Raw genomic sequence first — 20,218 nt, 5'->3', positions numbered from 1 at the left:
ACAAATACGCTTCTGGAAGAATGGTCAGACATTCCCCTAGACACACTCCTAAACCTTGTGGACAGCCTTCCCAGAAGAGTTGAAGCTGTTATAGCTGCAAAGGGTGGGCCAACTCAATATTGAACCCTACGGAATAAGACTGGAATGCCATTAAAGCTCATGTGCGTGTAAAGGCAGTCGTCCCAATACTCTTGGCAATATAGTATATGTGCATTTATTATTTTTTTTCTCAAAAGGCGAACTTCTTTTAAAAGAAAAAAACATGAAAATAAAAAGTATTTAAAAAAAAATAAAAATAAAAATAAAATATATAGTTGGGGGTTTAGGTAATTTTCTAGCAAAAAATGCCGATGTTAATGTGTGTGATTTTTTTTTTTTAAATTGACTTGGACTTCAAGTGGTTACATAATGGAAGTTAAATCCAGGACCCCAACAAAGAAAAGCCACAGTGTTTTTATCCATGGATTGTTACAAATAAACATGTTCTTAAATGTTTTCCATCTAATAGCTGCTCTCTGTCCTTTTCTACTATTGTTTTGTTCAGTGGGTCTCTGTGGTCTGAAAAGTCCTGTGTTGCTGTAGACCAGTGGTCCTCAACCCTGTCCTCAAGTACCCCCAACAGGCCATGTTTGCAGGTTTTCCTTTATCTTGCACAGGTGCTTTAAATTTGAGTCAATGGCTTGGTATGTTGGACAGCTATTTTATCTAAGAGAAATTCCCAAAACATGGCCTGTTGGGGGTACTTGAGGTTGAGAACCACTGCTGTAGACGATTCCTTTGTGAACAAAGTGCGATAAGCAAAGCATGTGTCATCAAAATGTGACAACATCATGACCACATAATGCACCTTCAATTCCCATGTTCGATATTTTCTGGGTTTGGAGCAATATATTGACATTTCTTTGTGCCTCCTATTGACTTTCATTTTACTTGTTATAGGTGGGAGCTCGAATTGCTGACCGTGTCTTTGATGTAGCAAGGTGAGAATTAAAGTAGTACTATAACCTCTCATCAAAAAATATGTGCTGCAACACTTAAGAATATCTGGCATTCTCTTTGTCCTCACAGATTACTGTTGATCCTGCCAATGAAGTCCAGCTAGTGCTGGAGGCTTGTGCATCACATCACAGGAGCCTATGGCCAATAAAACACACCCAGCACCTGTCCTCCCACTCCAGGAGATTACTCCTGCCCACCTCTATAGTTCCATGCAGCCATTATCATTGAGCACCATTCTCCCTAATCACCTAGCCAGTGTCCTCCTCTTTCGATATATTGTTTGCTACCTTACATTGTTCATTTCGCAGAGTGTGCAGGAGCTGAGCAATCGCATAACAGCCTATGTGGAGCAAAGCTGTAGTATTGAAAACAGAGGTATGTCCTTGGAAGTCTGTAAAGCTCACCTTGCACTATACCAGTGTTTCTCAACCTTTTTTCAGTCAAGGCACCCTTTAGAATTCTGAACAATCTTGAGGCGCCCCTTTCTAAAATGTAAAAAAATGAAACTGATAGTTTTACATAATGCAGCAACATCCACACATATAGGGCACCCAACATTAGAGGTGATTTATTCCTCCAAAAGCAAATACAGCTTTGTACACTGGTACTGACTATTCCAATGTTCCTCTTCTCCCCCATTTTCTCTCTCTCACTCAGCTAATGTGACCCCAATGCTAATGGAGAGGGGCAGGGGAGGGGCAAAAAAGGATGCCGTGCAGGCGCCCAATGTCCCCCTCATCAATTTGTCCCCCTCATTTGAGATGGAAATGAGGGACACCTATTATAAACAGTATGTAGGCTTAGGACACACACCCCTGCCATGCCCCCTTAAAAGAGAATAATACAGAAAAATGATTAGTTAAACCCACAAGTGCTTTCTTTACCATTACTATTCCTTTTATACTGGCTGTTGAAATTTGGAAAAGCAACAATTTCGAAATTGGATGATAGGTTTAGCACTGTGAAACACTTTTTTGTAAGATAAATAGTGCATTTTTTATCCAACTATATAGATCAGACCAAAATGAGGGACAAATGAGGATGAAAGAGGGACAAAGGGACTTTGTTCCAATAGGGACAGCCCCTTGAAATCAGGGACAGTTGGAAACTATGCATTATTGGTTGTTAGGACACCAGTGACTGGAAGGTGGTAATGTTTCACAATGAAAACCTGTGGCTTTGTGTGACTAGGCAGGCTACATCCACCCTCTGGCTTGTGTACAATTTTTGGGCAACTTTTAGGCATTTTGCCAAGGCACCCCTGAGGAAACCTGAAGGCACCCTGGTTAAAAAAGGCTGCACTATACAATATGTGATAGTACAATCTCCTTTAGATCTACCATCAACTACTGTAATAAGTGCAACGGCATAGCTGATTGGATTGGATAGGATAGATGAGTGCGTCCTCCAATTTATATAGTTTTGGTAAATTTAAAGAAGATTGTAAAATTTAGATTGTTTAGTGTATGTCCACCTGTACAGTGTAAGCACCAGTAGTTAGGGTGTGAAACGCATTATCTATCTTTGTATCCTTTTTTGCTGTTTGGATTATTATTAATAAAGAGAATTTTGTGGGAGTGCTGCCATCTGGATAATTTTTTCTGCTAGATAGGCCAACACAAAGTGGCACATAATTGTGAAGTGGAAAGAAAATAATAAATGGTTTTTAAATTTTTTTACAAATATCTAAAAAGTGTGGTGTGTATTTTGTATTCAGCCCCCTTTCCTCTGATACCCCTAACTAAAATCTAATGAAACCAATTACTTTCAGAAGTCATCTAATTAGTAAATAGATGTGTGTAATTTAATCACAGTATAAATACAGCTGTTCTGTGAAGCCCTAAGAGGTTTGTTAGAGAACCTTAGTGAGCAAACAACATCATGAAGGCCAAGGAACACACCAGATGGGTCAGGGATAAAGTTGTGGAGAAGTTTAAAGCAGGGTTAGGTTATAAAAAAATATCCCAAGCTTTGAACATCTCACGGAGAACTGTTCAATCCATCATCTGAAAATAGAAAGAGTATGGTACAACTGCAAACCTTTCAAGGCAAGAGAAGCAGCCAAGAGGCCCATGGTAACTCTGGAGGAGCTGCAGAGATCCACAGCTCAGGTGGGAGAATCTGTTCACAGGACAGCTATTTGTCGTGCATTCCACAATTCTGGCCTTTATGGAAGAGTGGCAAGAAGAAAGCCATTGTTGAAAGAAATCCATAAGAAGTCCTGTTTGCAGTTCTTGAGAAGCCATGTGGGGGACACAGCAAACATATGGAAGAAGGTGCTCTGGTAAGATGAGACCAACATTGAACTTTTTGGCCTAAAAGCAAAACGCTATGTGTGGTGGAAAACTCACACTGCACATCACCCTAAACACACCATCCCCACTGTGAAACATGGTGGTGGCAGCATCATGTTGTGGGGTTGCTTTTCTTCAGCAGGGACAGGGAAGCTGGTCAGAGTTGATGGGAAGATATATGGAGCCAAATACGGGGCAATCTTAGAAGAAAACCTGTTAGAGTCTGCAAAAGACTTGAGACTGGGGTGGAGGTTCACCTTCTAGCAGGACAACGACCCTAAACATACAGCCAGAGCTACAAAGGAATGGTTTAGATCAAAGCATATTCATGTGTTAGAATGGCCCAGTCAAAGTCCAGACCTAAATCCAATTGAGAATCTGTGGAAAGCTTTGAAAATTGCTGTTCACAGACGCTCTGTGGGCAAAAATTTCACTCTCTAGATGTGCAAAGCTGGTAGAGACATTCCCAAAAAGACTTGCAGCTGTAATTGAAGCGAAATGCACACAGCATTTTTCACATATTTATTTGTAAAAAAAAGGTTTGAAAACCATTTATTATTTTCCTTCCTTCACAATTATGTGCCACTTTGTGTTGGTCTATCACAAAAAATCCCAATAAAGTATGAATACTTTTACAAGGCACTATATACAACTGAAATTAACTATAATTGCTAACGGCGCTCCAAAGGCGGAAGCAAATGCATATTTTGTCGAGTGCAATAATGTGACAAACACACAGTATTAAATGTGCAAACTGCAACGTGCCAAAATGCCTCATGAGCTGCTTGGCTGTTTTCTTTGCACATAGGGCAGTCCATTGAAATCAATGGGCTGCCTTATGTGTGTTGCAGTAAAAATGCACCAAAAAATGTGCGCTCCCACTAAACTGTGTAAATGGGACCTGAAAGTGAAATTGGTGGGTTACATCCTCCCCCTCACTGAGCTGCAGATGGAATATATGAAGATTGACAGCTAAATGTCTCCCTCTCATGTACTTGTACAGTATAAAGAAGTAGAAAAGTGGGTGGAAATAAAAAAAAAAGTGGTATAGTGAGGTAAGTGAGGTCCACAGAAGTAAAACACACCCTTTTCTGTGATGCAGTAAAGCAGTGCATAATGGGCTATGAAGATTCCTGGGGGTCACATGATGCCAAAGGAAGTGATGGACTCAGATGCATTTTTTTTTAACATTTTGAACAGAGGTACATATTCAAAGCTGTCATAGACTAGGCAGGCATGTACTGGCCATTGGGACTACAGGGAGTTTCCCGGTGGGCCGATGGCTCAGTGGGCCGATTTCAGTGACAGTGGACCGCTGCCTCCCTCCAGTCCTCTGTCCCCCCCCGCAGTGCTCACCTCCTCTCCTTGGCTAGTTATGCAGCGCGCCTGAATACAGACATGATGCTCAGGAGTCAACACTTAGAAGCTCATCATACGATCTGGAAGGAGGGCGGCCTCACTTTCCTGCCTAATCTTGTTCCATTGGGGGGGGGGCGCCAAACTGATTCTTTGCCCCAGGTGAAATAATGTCTAGCTTCCCCACTGGTACTGCCTATAAGAGAAATAATGTAGAACGGCTAATGGCTAGTGGGGGGGGGGGGCTTGGGTGGCAAGCCGGCATGGGAGAGACCTGTCAAAGTGAGCCAGTCTGGGTGAAGTCCAGGGCCAAATTTTTGTCCCAGTCCAGCCCTGAGACTAGGTAAGCCAGTGTAACCACATTGGGATGGCTTGGGCATAAAATTCATCAGAAAAGGCTTTCTATTTATTATGAAAAGTGAAATTCTGCCTGAAAAGGTGAACTTACCCTTTAAACTGACCATATGCATAATGGTTTTTCTTCCAAAGATTCCTCATCCACACTAAACAGTGTGGACGGATGAATTTCTCACTGCTGGCTATTGCATTTTGAAACGTGTTTAGTTAGTGCTCTAAGCAGAGTTAAGTCTGTATTCACATCTGTGTGTTCTGGGAGCCAAGTTTCAGAAGTGTGAAAATCGCGCATTGCGCTTGCGATGCCATTCATTCTTAAAGCGGAGTTCCACCCAAAAATGGAACTTCCGCTTTAAGGGAAGGTGACCCCTGACTTGCCACATTTGGCATGTCATTTTTTTTGGGGGGGGGGGACCCTCTTTTTAGAGGGTTCCTGCTCCCACTTCCTCCCGCGGCGCCGGAAGGGAGATCACCTCTCCCTCCTCCCTCTCTCGGCAATCACCTGGGACACGTCACAAGTCCCAGATGATTGCCCGGCCAGTCACAGCCGGGCGCCCACAGTGACGATGCCGGCGCCGCAGAGAGGAGGGGGAGACAAGCGGGGCTTCATTCCCCCGCATCGCTGGAACTTGGGACAGGTAAGTGTCCAATTATTAAAATTCAGCAGCTGCAGTATTTGTAGCTGCTGACTTTTAATTTTTTTTTTAATTGGAACTTCGCTTTAATGACACTCCAAATGCATCCAGCAGACGCACAGTTTTACGCTCGGCAAATGTGTGCTTAAAAACTGCACAAAGCTCTACGCCTGAAAAGGTGCAGGAGCTTCTCTGACACTTTTATCACATGTTCAAGTAAATGGGCTGCCCTAAAAAAGTCCAAAAAAAAGAGGTGTGAATGGGGCCTAATAACTAATTTACTATTCTTTCCTTTGCAGAACATTTCCTTTTGCTTTAGATCTGGGCAGTGGAAAAGGTTATATATCACATCATTTAACAAAGGTACGTGTCTTCATTTAATCAAAAGCTTTATATTATTTCTAAAAAGAGATAAATAATAAAAGAATAAAACCACTGAGAAGTCATACAATGGAAGAATAAGCTATTCAACCTACCCAGGGTTAGACAGTCAGATCTAATAGAGATAACCTAACATAAAAACTGTATGTCAAATTAAAAACATTTTGGCTGGAGTTGGGTTTTAAAAGAAACATAAAGTAAAAATAAAACACAACTTAAAGTGATACTCGTTTTTTTTTGGGTTTAAAAATAACAAACATGTTATACTTACATACTCTGTGCAGTGGTTTTGCACAGAGCAGCCCCGATCCTCCTCTTCTTAGGTCCCTAGCCAACTCTCCTGGCTCCCCCCTTTCTGCTAAGTGCCCCCACAGCAAACAGCTTGCTATGGGGGCACTTGAGCCGAGCCACTGCGATGTGCGTCCATTCAGACACTGAGTCGCGGTTCGGCCCTGCCCCCATTCTCTCCTCATTAGCTCACTGACTTTGACAGCAGTAGGAGCCAATGGGACTCATTGCTGTCTCAGCCAGTGAGGAGAGAGAGTCCCGGACAGCTGAGACTCTTGTGCAACATAGCTGGATCGAGATGGGGCTCAGGTAGGTGTTAGGGGAGCTAAGAGGGGCTGCTGCACACAGAAGGTTTTTTATCTTAATGCATATAATGCATTAGGATAAAAAAAACCTTCTGACTTTAAAGTTTGCCTGCCCTCACCCTGCCTTCTTTCGGTTATATTGAGAAATAGTTCACAAATAGGTGTGTCATAGATCGGTCTGCAGCCGCCATGGTGTCAGCTGTTTCTTCCTTTTTTTATAAGGTAGGAAATGTGGGAGGCAGAGGCATTGTGTAGGGGTTGACATCATCGGTTTAAAGTGGATGTAAACCCAATTCATGAACTCTGACCTGGGGACATATATCTGTAGTGTTTTCTTATCTTTCTCCAAAGCCCTGAGTCCCGTGTCTTTCTGCTACTCCAATCCTCTTCTATCAGCATAACTTCTGACAAGTTCTCTAAGACAGGAGATAAAAGCAGCTGGAAATTTGTGTTGGGGAGGTTGCTATAAATAGATTAGCCCCGTAATTTGCGTGACGGGAACGAGCACACCAGCTCCGGCCAGTGTCTCCTGTCCTGATTGGATAGATTGATAGTAGCGCAGTCATTGGCTCCTGCTGCTGTCAATCAAATCCAATGACATGGGGGGCGTGGCCAAGTCATACATTCGGCGGCTTTGGATGCTGAATGATGAACTCCGGAGCGCGCCCGCAAGGTAACCCCCCCTGGGAGAGCGCTTCTCCTAGGAGGTTATCTGATGTGGGTAGGAGCCATGAGAGCCGCCGGGGGACCCCAGAAGACGAGGTTCGGGGCCACTGTGCAAAACGAGCTGCACGGTGGGGGTAAGTATGATATGTTTGTTATTTAAAAAAACAAAACCTTACAATCACTTTAACTCAGTCCTGGCCCACCTTTGTGTACATAACTACATTTTTTCATCCATGAAGAACAAAGATGTATTGAATAGTGGCTAGTGAACAAAAACCAAAGCCGTTCAGGCGGTTGAACTCCACTGCGGATTGCTTTTGTGAGGGTGGTAGAAACAGCTGCATGTGTGAACCAAGCCTAAGAGAGGACAGTGCAGTACCATATCCAATGACCAGGTATGGTTTCTGTGCCCAGCAAACATATTGTGCTTATTAAGGAAGGTTTTCCTGCACAGTATTTATGATTAAGTAATTTTTAATAATGATATTTTTAAGATACAGATTCAATCTATTATGACCACAGTCTAAAAATATGAATTTTTTTCACCAGACATGTAATCCTACAAAATAGTTATATATATATTGGTTGACATAAACAAACGTTACATAAAATTAAAATACCAATTGCGTTACATAAAATTTTGAATATCAATTGAAACACCCGCTAAATTGCAGTGTAGTACCTTTGATGTGATACAACAGTGATAAACTTCCCTGTAGAATCAATAACCTTGTAAAATGACAATTAGACAGAACGTCTATATTTCACAAATTCAACCGTTACTATACTGCAGGTAAGTAAATGGTTAACAGCGTAAAATAAAATTAGACGTTTGTTATGTCATAAAATGGAAACTATGCAAAATCAAAAATATATATTGAAAATTGAATCTTTAGAGAAAAATCTACAAGGCGGTTATTGATTTGGGAGAAAAAATTATCAATTGTAAAATACTCAGACAATAAGATCATAAAAATTATAATAGGCTCAGCCCAAAAGGTATGGCTTCTTTTCCATTGGTTAAAAAAATCTAATAATTTACTTTTTAGTGAGTTTCGGGTAATATCACCTTCAACCACTAGGCACGTCTGAGAGCAGAAAAATGTGTTCTGAACTATCTTTTAAAGCGGTGTTCCAGCCGTAAATTTTTTTTTTAAAAGTCAGCAGCTACAAACAACTGTAGCTGCTGACTTTTAATAAGGACACTTACCTGTCCAGGGCACCCACGATGTCGGCCCCCCGAGGCCGATCAGTCCCTTGCATCGTGTGCAGGCGCTGCCATCCTCACTAAGGGAAACAGGCAGTGGAGCCTTGCAGCTTCACTGCCTGTTTCCTACTGCGCATGCGTGAGTCCCCGGCGATTTGTGAATGGGCGGCTGTCTTCTGTGACACACACAGGTCCCAGAAGACACCGTGCCCAAATTTCCCAGAAAACAAAACGAGGAGGAGAAGAATGAAGATCACCGCGGAATAGGAAGTGGCAGATTAGGACAATCTGCCTAGCAACAGGCATTTCTGGTAAGTAAAATTTTTTTTTTCTTTTACAAATGTTTTTTAATGTATTTTAAGGAGCGTTTTTATGTATTTTTACATAGAGTGGACCTCCGCTTTAAATAAAATGTTCTATTTTCATAATGTGTATTTGTTTGTATTTTGGTGAGAAGAATATATATATCGTTAAGTATTCTGGTAACCTGTCTAATATAAAATATGTTCAGTATAATTTTGATTAATCATTATCACATAAATTGTTATATATATATATATATATCTCCTATAACGACTGGTCTTGGTCTATATAGGAAAGACACATGTTATATATATTAATATATATATCAATATCACATAAAATGATTATCTATATGGATAAATGTATCATTCTGGTATATCCGATGAATATACAGTTATAATCACTATTCATATGTCTTTCATAATACTGATTGGCATCTACTCTAATTCTACTTATAATTTGACCTAAATCACAATATTTATATTTTTACCTTATAACAGAATTATCATTAGGTCAGTAGATACTAAAATGTTAATCGTATCTGACCTGGAATATAATATATATATAATCTGAATGCCTTATAACCACATGTATTTTAAACATAATACTGACTGCACCATTTGAAATGAACTTTAGACAGACTCAATGGGTATTTAGAGATGGATTAGCTATCTACACAGCTCTTAAAATCTAACACAATGGGTTTTGCTAGACAAGGGTGGTTCTTATGTGTTAATAGTCTGTATAACCCTTTTTTCTATGGCTGTGTTTGTCACTTTTATTTAACCATCAAAGACAGGTAAATATCTTCTTGTTTTGTGAAACGGGACATTATTGTTCAGACAAATATGTTTTAACACAAGGTTTGTATAATCTTAAAATGGTTGATCCATTGAAAACTTGGAAATCATATGAATTCACAAAGACCTTTAGTCCATCTATCTTGTCTTGAGGCCTAATCGATTTTAACATCTCTGCCAGAAGATTATAAAATGTATTATTTCTTCATCATAATTACAACAGTATGGTATGATCATAGTGGCTGAACAAATGATCAGATTGCACCAAATCCATTGCATCTTTCACCAGTTAAAGGGAACCTGTTTTGTTTTGTTTTTTTGCCACAGTCCGGCCATTGCTTCAATGCTGGAGACTAATGCTGCATTATTTCAGGACACAGTGTTGCTTCACACATTGGCATAATCACATGGCAGCTTCCAGTGCTAAAAGGGAGCCTTGACAAACCTATGAGGTTCACTTTAAACTAGAACTATAGGCAAAACTTTTTTTTCCACTTTGGATAAAGTAAGGAAGGGTTATAACCCCTGTGTTTTTTCTTTTTTGCCATCTGTGTCCTATTCCCTTCACTTCCTGTCCCATAGCCAAACAGGAAGTGAGAGGAAATCTATACAATTTAAGGCAATCCCTTGGGGCCCCCCAGATCACCAGAATTAGTGTCCCCATTGGAAGATTTTCCCTCTATTACTGTTCTGGGGACAACCCAAAATTTGTGATTTTATTTTACTTTCACTGTCAATGATAATGGTAAACAGGACAAATAGAGAGGATGAATCTCCCTAATGGAGCTACAGACAGCAGTAAAAACTGACGGGTTCTAATCCATCTGCACTCTTTACAAAACTAAAAAGGAAAAAAAAAAAGCTTTTACATTGTAGTTATAGCGGTAATGGTATTAGCATAGTATTTGGTAATCATCCGCCTGTTTGTGGGATCCTTCACATTTAGCTTTCTATGCTCATGTTCAGTTTATACTGTTCCAGGGTAAACAGATGGGAAAGCTTAGTGTTTTTATTGAACGTTGGTTTTGCAGTGAATACATATATTGATCTGAGCTCCCAACTAGTACAATGAGTCAGTCATGCCTTACCACTGGCAGAACCAGTAGGTGTCACTGTTGCTGTATGGAAAGTATCGTGGAACGTTCTGCTGTTATAAGAAGCACATTAAAAAGCCATCTCTAAAAGTGGCCACACGTGAATCGCTGTGATCATTCAATCGTTATTGAACTAAAATAAACTGAATACGAATCCTAAAGCACCCACCCTCCATTTAATTGATTTAGTAAGGCCTGATTCACACCTATGCCATTTTTAGTGCTTTTTGCATTTTGCGGATTTGCACTACAGTCCATTTAAGATGGTTTCCTATGGAACACATTCTGTAGTGCAAATCTGCAAAATGCAAAAAGCACTAAAAATGCATAGGTGTGAATCAGGCCTGAGACTTCCATCTATTTCGGTATTGGCAAGTTGATTGGTTGTGGCAGAAGTTTTTCAGTCATTGCTGACTGACCTTGTGAATCTCTGCATATGTGCCTGACAACCAATCATAACACAGGGGGTTATTTACGAAAGGCAAATCCACTTTGCACTTCAAGTGCACTGAAAGTCGCTGTAGATCTAAGGGGGACATGCAAGGAAAATAAAAAAAATTTTTAAAACTTACCTGAGCCCCATAATTTCCATGACAGGAACGAGCACACCAGCTCTGGTCAGTGTCTTGTGTCCTGATTGGATAGGTTGATAGCAGCGCAGCCATTGGCTTCCGCTGCTGTCAATCAAATCCAATGATGCAGGCGTTGAGGGGCGAGTCCTGCTCTCTGTCTATGAACGCAGCAGCAGGATACAGGAGCATGCCCGCACAGGTGTACACGAAGGAGAGCGATTCTCCGACGTGGCACTTGAGAAGAGGAGGAGCCCCCAGCGCTGCAGAGGGACCCCAGAAGAGGAGGATCGGGGCCACTCTGTACAAAATCAACTGCACATCGGAGATAAGTGTGACGTGTTTGTTATAAAAAACAAACAAAAAGAAAAACAGACCTTTACAACCATAAACCCTTACAGACCACTTTCACCTACATGTAAGCCTAGATTAAGGCTTACCTGTAGGTGCTTGAAATATCTCCTAAACCTACACGGATTAGGAGATATTTACTATTTCCCCATACGATGAGTTCTTCTGTGCATGCATGTGCACTCTTGAAAGAGTGCACGTTTCAAGCTGGGGTCATGCCGTGACTGGAGGCTCCCGCGCGCATGACGTCACGTGACTCCGGTCAGTCACAGAGCCAGAGTTCGCAGCCCCGGAAGGAAGAGGGGTGAAGAATGGACGCTTGCTGCCAGTGAGGAAATCGCATAGTAGCCCATTATGTGACACTTACCTGCAGGAGAAGACCGCGATGTCCCTGTCTTCCTCACCAGTAGCGATCGTCCATTCTTCACCCCTCTTCCTTCCGGGGCTGCGATCTCCGGCTCTGTGACTGGCCGGAGTCGCATGACATCACTATCGCGCATGCGTGCGGGAGCCGCCTTTAACGACGTGACCCGAGCTAGAAACGGCATAGCGTGCCCTTTCTAACTCTGGCGCATGCGCAGAAGAATTCGCCCTACTGCGATTTGCAAATATCTCCTAGACCGTGCAGGTCTGGGAGATATTTCAAGCACCTACAGATAAGCCTTAATCTAGGCTTGCCTGTAGGTTAAAGTGGTTGTAAAGGGTTTAAAACCACTTTAAAGTGCAACTTTACCCCAACGACGTGCTGAAAAATAATGTTCTTTAGCAAGGAACATACATTCCACATTAATAATTATTCTATCAATATTAGTGTGTGTTGTAAATTGCCCCCAGCATTGCTCCAGTTTCTTATTGTTGAGGGCTGCCATTTTGCTGAAGCCCAGAGCCCCTGAACAGCAGTAAATCATAAAGCGGACTAAACCCATCGATTTAACCGTTTCAAAAACAGTTACATTCCTGGAAGGATGGGATTGCTAACTGTCCCATTTGCTTGTGTCCTCAACCAAAGTGTCAAACCATCAAATGGCTGGTATCATAACTGATCACACCACCATGGCAGTTGCAGATCAAACAGAAGCCACTTCCTTGGCTGTAAAGGATAGGAGGGTTTTATTCTGCATTAATGCTGTCAACAGATTGGCCTCTACAAGTTCAGCAGTGCCTAAAAATGCCTGTGCTGTTTAAAAGAGGAGAGCAGCTGAGCATGTACAGAGCAGGGTGAGACAGTGTATTATTGGATTTTAAACAGCATAGACACTTATTTTCAATGCTTTACCAATGATGGATGCAGCATCAGTCCGATGATGCATCTGTCCCCCGCTGGCTCTAAGACTGAGAGCCGAGCGATCAAACACCGCCCATTGGTCGGTTCTCAGAGCTCCCTGAGCAGAGAGCTGGTGACTGTCAGTCACCAGCCTCTGCTCTGCCCCACCACGCTCACTGAATCCCTGGGCTGTGGAGGGGACGGGAGCGGCCGGCTCAGGCTCTCAGTGGCTCGCTGAGGTGCTGGATGCGCTCCAGGCATGTGGGTGGATCCTGACCATATGGTCGCGATCTTTCCTGAGCCTGAACCGGCTCTGTGAAGTCAGCCGACACCGGGTTTCAGCGCGCTGTCTGCTGAAAACGGGTCACAGGAGTACAGAACGTACTGCACTCCTGTGATTCACAGGAGAAGTACAACCAAACAAGCTTTGGCAGTACTTCTCCTTTAATTTTCTAACTAAAGTTTCACTTTAAATGGAGAAAAAGATACTTTGTTTCTCTTTCCTAGAGAAGATTGTAAACAAAAAAAGTTGTAAATCATTTTAATTAATAAATATAAAATATAAAAAGTCGCTCCGACTTAGAAAAAGGTTCCTGTACTACTTTAGGGCGACTTCGGAGCGGCTTGCATTGACTTCTATACAGAAGTTGTTTTGCATGCCTCGCTGAAGTCATATTGTACGGGGCGGCTTCAGAGTCGGACAACTTTGAAGCCGCCGCTGTGTGAACCGGTGTTCTGCCATATACTGTCCTCGTATCAGATAGTGTCCGCCTCGTACTGCGCAGGCGCAGCGCCTGCGCAGTACGGAGGAGCAGGAGATGCCGAACATGGCCGAAGTTGATCAGCTGACCATCAGCTGTACACGGCGCTCGGGCACCTGTTAGCGATGGCAGTGTAAGAGGGCCCCTCGCGGGCTCGCTTCGCTCGCCACGCTTCGGGCACGGCCTCGCTGCGCTCGGCAAATATTTATTCTAACTCTATGTCCACTTGGATAGTAGGGAATGATCCTGGACATAGGGTAAGAATAAATGCGCAGGCGCCGTGTACAGCTGACGATCAGCTGTTGAACTTCGGAGACTTTCGGCGTCTCTTTTGTCCTCCGTACTGCGCCTGCGCAGTACAGGGAGGACACTATATGATAGGGGACTGAATTCGATAAGACACCGGCACTAAGACCCCTTTCACGCTGGGGTGGTTTTCAGGCATTTTAGCGTTGGAAATAGCCTCTGCTAAGCGCCTAAAAAACGCTTCCCATTCATTCAAGTGTGACTTTTCACACTGGGGCGGTGCGCTTGCGGGACGTTCCGAAAAGTCCTGCAAGCAGCATCTTTGGGGCGGGTTGGGAGCACTGTATTTAGAGCTTCCAAAACGCCCTGCCCATTGGAATGAAAAGCACTTCAGAAGCACCGCAACATGGGAGTTTTTAACCCCTACTTTGGGGTTAAAAACGCCCCACTAGCGGCCGAAAAGCGCCACTGAAACAGCGGTAAAGCGCCGCTAAAACGAGTGACGCTTTACCGCAAATGTGGCCCTGGTGAAAGGGGTCTTAGTAGTTGTGATAATATGTAAAGTTTTACTAACGCATATCAAATGTGTAAAAGTGGTTTCAGGTGTTATGCCCCGTACACATGATCGGATTTTCCAACAACAAATGTTGAATATGAGCTTGTTGGCTGAAAGTCCGACCATGTGTATGCTCCATCAAACATTTGGTGTCGGACTTTCCGCCAACAAATGTTGGCTAGCAGGTTCTCAAATTTTCCAACAAAAAAAACTTTGTTGTCGGAATTTCCGATCGTGTGTACACACGTCCGACGCACAAAAGTTCACACATGCTCGGAATCAAGCAGAAGGAACTGCACTGGCTATTGAACTTCCTTTTTCTCGGCTCGTCGTACGTCTTGTTCTCACAATCGTAATTGTTGGCCAACATTTGTGTGACCGTGTGTATGCAAGACAAGTTGGAGCCAACAACAACAAAATTCCATGGTCTTGTTGTCGGAAAGTCCGATGGTGTGTAAGGGGTGTAAGATTTGTTTCGCCTTCGTCATGAAAGGGTTAAGAATGTGTAAACAGGACAGGCTTAGGAGGCGGAATGTTCCCCTACCTGCCATTATAATCTATAGCTCTGCTAGGAAGTAGCTGCGGATCCTGTCACAGATGTCGAATGAATATACACCCACTCGCTGGCTGCTGTGTATGGTCTAATCCATCCCTAAATGCTGGAGACAAGCTGTTCTCAGAGACCCTTGACGTTTTTACTGGCGTTATAAACGAGAGGGATTGCATTTGGCATGTAGGAGACACGGTAGTCACCCGTAGAGTTCAGAGCAGATTCATGGCATGATTGGCAAATTTCACCTGAAAACAAGGAGAATGATATCACCTTGCTATTCACGCAATAGAGTTCCACATTTATTTATGGAAACCATTTTGCCGTAGCAGTTCGGTGCGGACGCCAAGTCATCCCTGTCACGGGTGCTAAACCGCTCCACCGCTGAGCTTCAATTTCACTCTGTTGACACAGCAGTTATGCAGCATAGTAATATTTTTGTGTTTTAAGGGCTGACATAATTTACAACGTAAATTCAGCCCTGGCACGTACTTTATAAACATGCCATTTCTTGTTTTACATTTAGATTTTATTTTTCCTTCGGTGCCCCCCCCCCCCAGATTTACTTTTGGAATCATTTTTTGCATTGCCTCGGAGCTCCAGCGGCCCATAGTAATACTGGTGTGCATAGCTTTGCATTAATGTTGGTTGCATATCATTTACCATCTGCTGGCCTTCTTTCCATACATCAAATTGTTGTAGTTTAGCGGTGAATAAACAGCACTATTTAATGTCTGCACGCCAGCTAGCTATTCAGGAATAACAGGACTGAGCGGCAAGGCAAAAAATATGCTTCCTGTCATTTTCATATTTTAATACAACATTTTTCTTTGTAATACATTTTAGGTTGAAAAAGCAAGTGTCAGGAGGCCAATTGAGGGCCTTGAAAAGCAGTTTGGGCTTTGATTTGCTGGGAACGCGACAATGCGTTCTATATTAACCGATTGCTTACCAGACCAATTCTCACATTTCTCCCATACAAGTAAAAATCTGCAATTTTTTTTGCTAAAAAAATAGTTAGAACCCCAAAACATATATTTTCTGAAAGCAAAAGACCTGGAGAATAAAAAGAAGGTTGCTGCAATTTTTTTATGTCACATGATATTTGTGCGATTTATCAAACAGACATTGTTAGGGGAAAAAATACACTTCAAGAATTTCAATACACCTTGGCTCCAATAATTTGCATTCTGAATTTCGATCCTGGCATCACCAATGAGGAGTTATATGTACATGCATAGTGATTGGGAACCAGTTAAAAAAGGAACTGAACTGGACGTGGGGGAGCTGGAAGATGATGAATGGGAGGATGCCCTCGAGACCTGTAAAAAAGTTTCCACCAAATTGTCAGATCGCCTCACACACCTATATGTTCTACACAGATCCTATCTGACACCTCGGCGTATAAACAAATACAAACCCAACCATAACCCAAATTGTCCCCGATGTAATAACCCCTCCAGCACTTTCTTTCATCTCCTCTGGCTATGTCCAGCAGTGCAGGACTTTTGGGCCCAAATAGTAAAATTTATACATGACAAGATGGGATCCCCACTGACATTATGCCCTAAACAATGTTTGTTGGGGGTGTTTCCAGACCCTGACTCAGACAAATACCATAAGATATTTCTCCAAGAAACGTTATTTATAGCTAGATTGTTGATAGCTAGAAAATGGATGCAAACCGCTCCCCCAACTCTGGGCGAATGGATAGCTAACATTAACGGTGTACTCCCATACAAAAAAGAAATCTATGCCCACAGGGGATGCCCGAACAAATATGGCAAAATATGGGGTGCCTGGTTGGAAAATGCCTCTACTTGTAACGCACCAGTTGAATAATTTGTGCATGAACTCGGAAGCCCCCGCACAACACAAAAACCAGATGAATGTGATTCATTATGATGTACCATTGATTATATGTTGGTCTTCTGATGCTGGGCGGGGGAGGATGTGACGGGATACACTGGGTTTACTGAGAAAGTGTAAAGTCCTCTTGCTATATGATGGCTATGTATTTCTACCATGTATTCTATTGACTTCATTTTCTGCCGTATCCCCTTTGTTATTGTACCATGAACGTCTGTACTCTGTATGTAATCTACCATTTTCAATAAAAAACACCATATCAACTGTAAAAAAAAAAAAAAGGAACTGAACTCTGAAAGCTGTACCCTAAAAAAGGCAGGCAGGGAGCAAATGATTACCGTATATACTCGAGTATAAGTCGAGGCCCTAATTTACCACAAAAAAATGGGAAAAACTTATTGACCCGACTATAAGACGAGGGTGAGAAATGCACAGCTACTGTAAGTGGAAAAGAGGGTCAACAATGCCCATTTGCAGCCTCACTGTGCCAATTTGCAGCCATAGGTCCCCCGAACTTCAAACTCGGTAGTTAAGTGTTCCTAGATGCCCCCTAGCTGCAGCCAAAATTTGGGGTCTCTGAACCCAAAGTGTCCCGAAATGACATTGCTGCAGATGGACACAGTTGACCGACTTTGGGGCCCCGTATCTCGGGGCCACTTAGTGCTAGGAACCACAAATTTGGTGTGCAAACCCAGTGCAAACCATAAAATATCCAAAGCTGGGATTTCTAACACCAAGTGGCCCTGAGATATGGGGCCCCAAAGTCGGTTCAGAAAATGTCAAGCACTTTTCTGCAGCAGAGAATGACATTTTCCGAACCGATTTTGGGGCCCCGTATCTCAGGGCCACTTGGGGCTAGGAAAACACCAGCTTTGGCTATGTTGTGGTACCAGTTCCACTGGGTTTGCATACCAAATTTGGGGTTCCTAGCACCAAGTGGCCCTGAGATATGGGGCCCCAAATTTGGTTCGGAAAATGAAATTTTTTGCTGCAGAAAAGTGCTTGACTCGAGTACAAGTCGAGGGGGGCACTTTCAGCACAAAAAAATGTGCTGAAAAACTCGACTTATACTCGAGTATATACGTTAGTCACCAGTGTTCCTTGTGGCCTTCTTGCAGCTGATTGTACCCCATTACTGACTTATCATATCCTGTTCTCCATTGTGTCTGTATAGAGGTGGCCATCTTGGTAGAGGCAGGGCTTTGCTTCCACATGTCAGAGCCTCCAGCAAGGAGAGACCAAGTGAGCAGCACAGTTGTGACATCACCAAATCTCACTCGAAATCCCCTGAGACTACCATTCAAAGGCAGATCTCACACTGCAAATATACAACTATGAGTCTCTAGATACAGAAGTGCGCAGGCACCGTCATATATCAGGAAGTGCACTGCTTTTTTTTAGACAAAAATTACATTTTTCAGGGGAATGCTTGGGCACCTTTAACTTTTCTAAATGTTCCCTATAACATAACAAATCTTCACTTTTTGAGTCCAATGCCACTTTAACCACTTGCTGCCCGCCATATAGCAAAATCACGGAGGCAAAGTGATTTCAAACCCTGACCAGATGTCTTCAGGATATTGAGTGGCGACGCGCATCGAGGCGATTGTTGTTGCGGGGTGTCAGTGTGACGCCCCACAACACCGATCTAGGTAAAGAGTCTCTGAAGGAGACTCTTTACCATGTGATCAGCCATGTCCAGTCACGGCTGATCAAAGTGTAAACAGGAAGAGCCGGTGATGGGCTTTTCCTTTCTTGCGTCTGTCAGATGCGAGTAGAGGAGAGCCGTTGGCTGCTCCTCTGACAGGGGCGGTCTGTGCTGATTGATTATCAGCGCAGCCCCCCCCCGAGGATGACCACACTGGACCACCGGGAACGCCACTAGGACCACCAGGGATTTCACCACCAGGTATGCCACCCTAGACCACCAGGGATGCCAATCATTGCCCACAATGGATGCCAATCAGTGCCCACAATGGGCATCACTGATTGGCAGGCATTGTTTGGCACTGATTGGCATCCAGTGACATACATTACAGTACATCAGTGCCACCTATCAGTGCCCAGCCATGCCACCTATCAGTGCCCATCCGTGACGCATATCAGTGCCACCTATTAGTGCCCCATCAGTGCCGCATATTAGTGCCCATCAATGCCACCTCATCAGTGCCACTTCATCGGTGCCCATCAGTGCCACCTTATCGGTGCAGGAGAAAACTTACTTATTTACAAAGTTTTGTAAATGAAACAAAAAAAAAACATTTTTTTTTTTTTCAAAATTTTCAGACTTCTTTTTTATTTGTTTAGCAGAAAATAAAAATCCCAGAGGTGATCATATACCACCAAAAGAAAGCTCTATGTGTGGGAACAAAAGGATAAAAATTTAGTTTGGGTACAGTGTTGTATGACCGCGCAATTGTCATTCAACGTGCGACAGCGCTGAAAGCTGAAAATTGGTCTGGGCAAGAAGGTGTATAAGTACCCTGTATTGAAGTGGTTAAAGGTATCTAAGGGCAGCTGGACAGTGGATATTTGAAGAACTAAAGCTCCTGGCATGTCTTCCCAGTCTCCATCATTGCATGGCTGAAATCACTTGCTTGACTTGCATGAGATTAAAGTAATCCTGTCATGAGAGAACAGGTTGGGATGCCATTGCTGACCTACTAAAAAAGGTTAGTTACCTGACTATCATGCTGGCCGCCTAGCTTCAGTACCTTGAATCACTGACCCAGGAGGAGTTTAAAGGTTAAAGCGGAGCTCCAGTCTCTTAAGTGAAAACTAAAAGTCAGCATCTACAAAAACTACAGCTGCTGACTTTTACTAAACAGCCATTCACCTGTCCCACAATCCAACGGTGTACTCACCTTAGTTGAGTTCTCCCTGTGTCCTCCTGAGTGCCCACTGCACATGGGTGAGCGGCGCTGCACTCTGTGACTGGTCCCCAAGTCTTCTTGGACCTGTCGTGTCCCAGAAGATTTCAGTAGGGAGGGGGGGAAGGAAAACTTCTGCTTCCGATCGCCTAAAGTGATTGCAGCGGAGGTGGGAGCGAGTACCTGTCAAAAATGGGTATCCCCTCCCCCCTCCTCCCCAGAAACTTCATTTTACAAACAGGAGCCAGGGAGGAGGCCTTAAAGCGGAGCTCCACCCAAAAGAGGAAGCTCCCCTTTTGGGTGGAGCTCAACTTTAAGAAAACCGAAGTTGGAATATGCTATCTGCAGACTTCAGAGGCAGTGATTAATTCCATTGAAAGTATAGCAATATCTGGACTCCATGTTGAAGGGGCAAACCTTCAATCTGGATCACAGGTATGTTTATTGTTTGTAGGGATTTTTAGCAATTGCGTTTCGGGGCAATTGCAGTGTCCTCGTTG

The 20,218-nt window shown here is 43.1% G+C and overlaps 1 protein-coding gene across 2 annotated transcripts in view; it reads left to right on the top strand.

Moving 5' to 3' along the window:
- NDUFAF5 (NADH:ubiquinone oxidoreductase complex assembly factor 5) overlaps positions 1 to 20,218 on the top strand; it is a 74,659-nt gene that overhangs the window by 8,069 nt on the left and 46,372 nt on the right. For both annotated transcript variants that reach the window (XM_073628252.1, XM_073628254.1), the window contains exons 3-4: positions 940 to 980; positions 5,938 to 6,001. In XM_073628252.1, coding sequence (XP_073484353.1) covers positions 940 to 980; positions 5,938 to 6,001 — 105 coding nt within the window. The remainder of the gene's footprint in view (positions 1 to 939; positions 981 to 5,937; positions 6,002 to 20,218) is intronic.

Source organism: Aquarana catesbeiana, linkage group LG04, assembly GCF_042186555.1.
Source record: "Aquarana catesbeiana isolate 2022-GZ linkage group LG04, ASM4218655v1, whole genome shotgun sequence".
In the NCBI taxonomy this organism is placed as follows: domain Eukaryota; kingdom Metazoa; phylum Chordata; class Amphibia; order Anura; family Ranidae; genus Aquarana; species Aquarana catesbeiana.
Note: the sequence above shows the minus strand (reverse complement) of the source record. Positions and strands in the feature narration are given on the sequence as shown.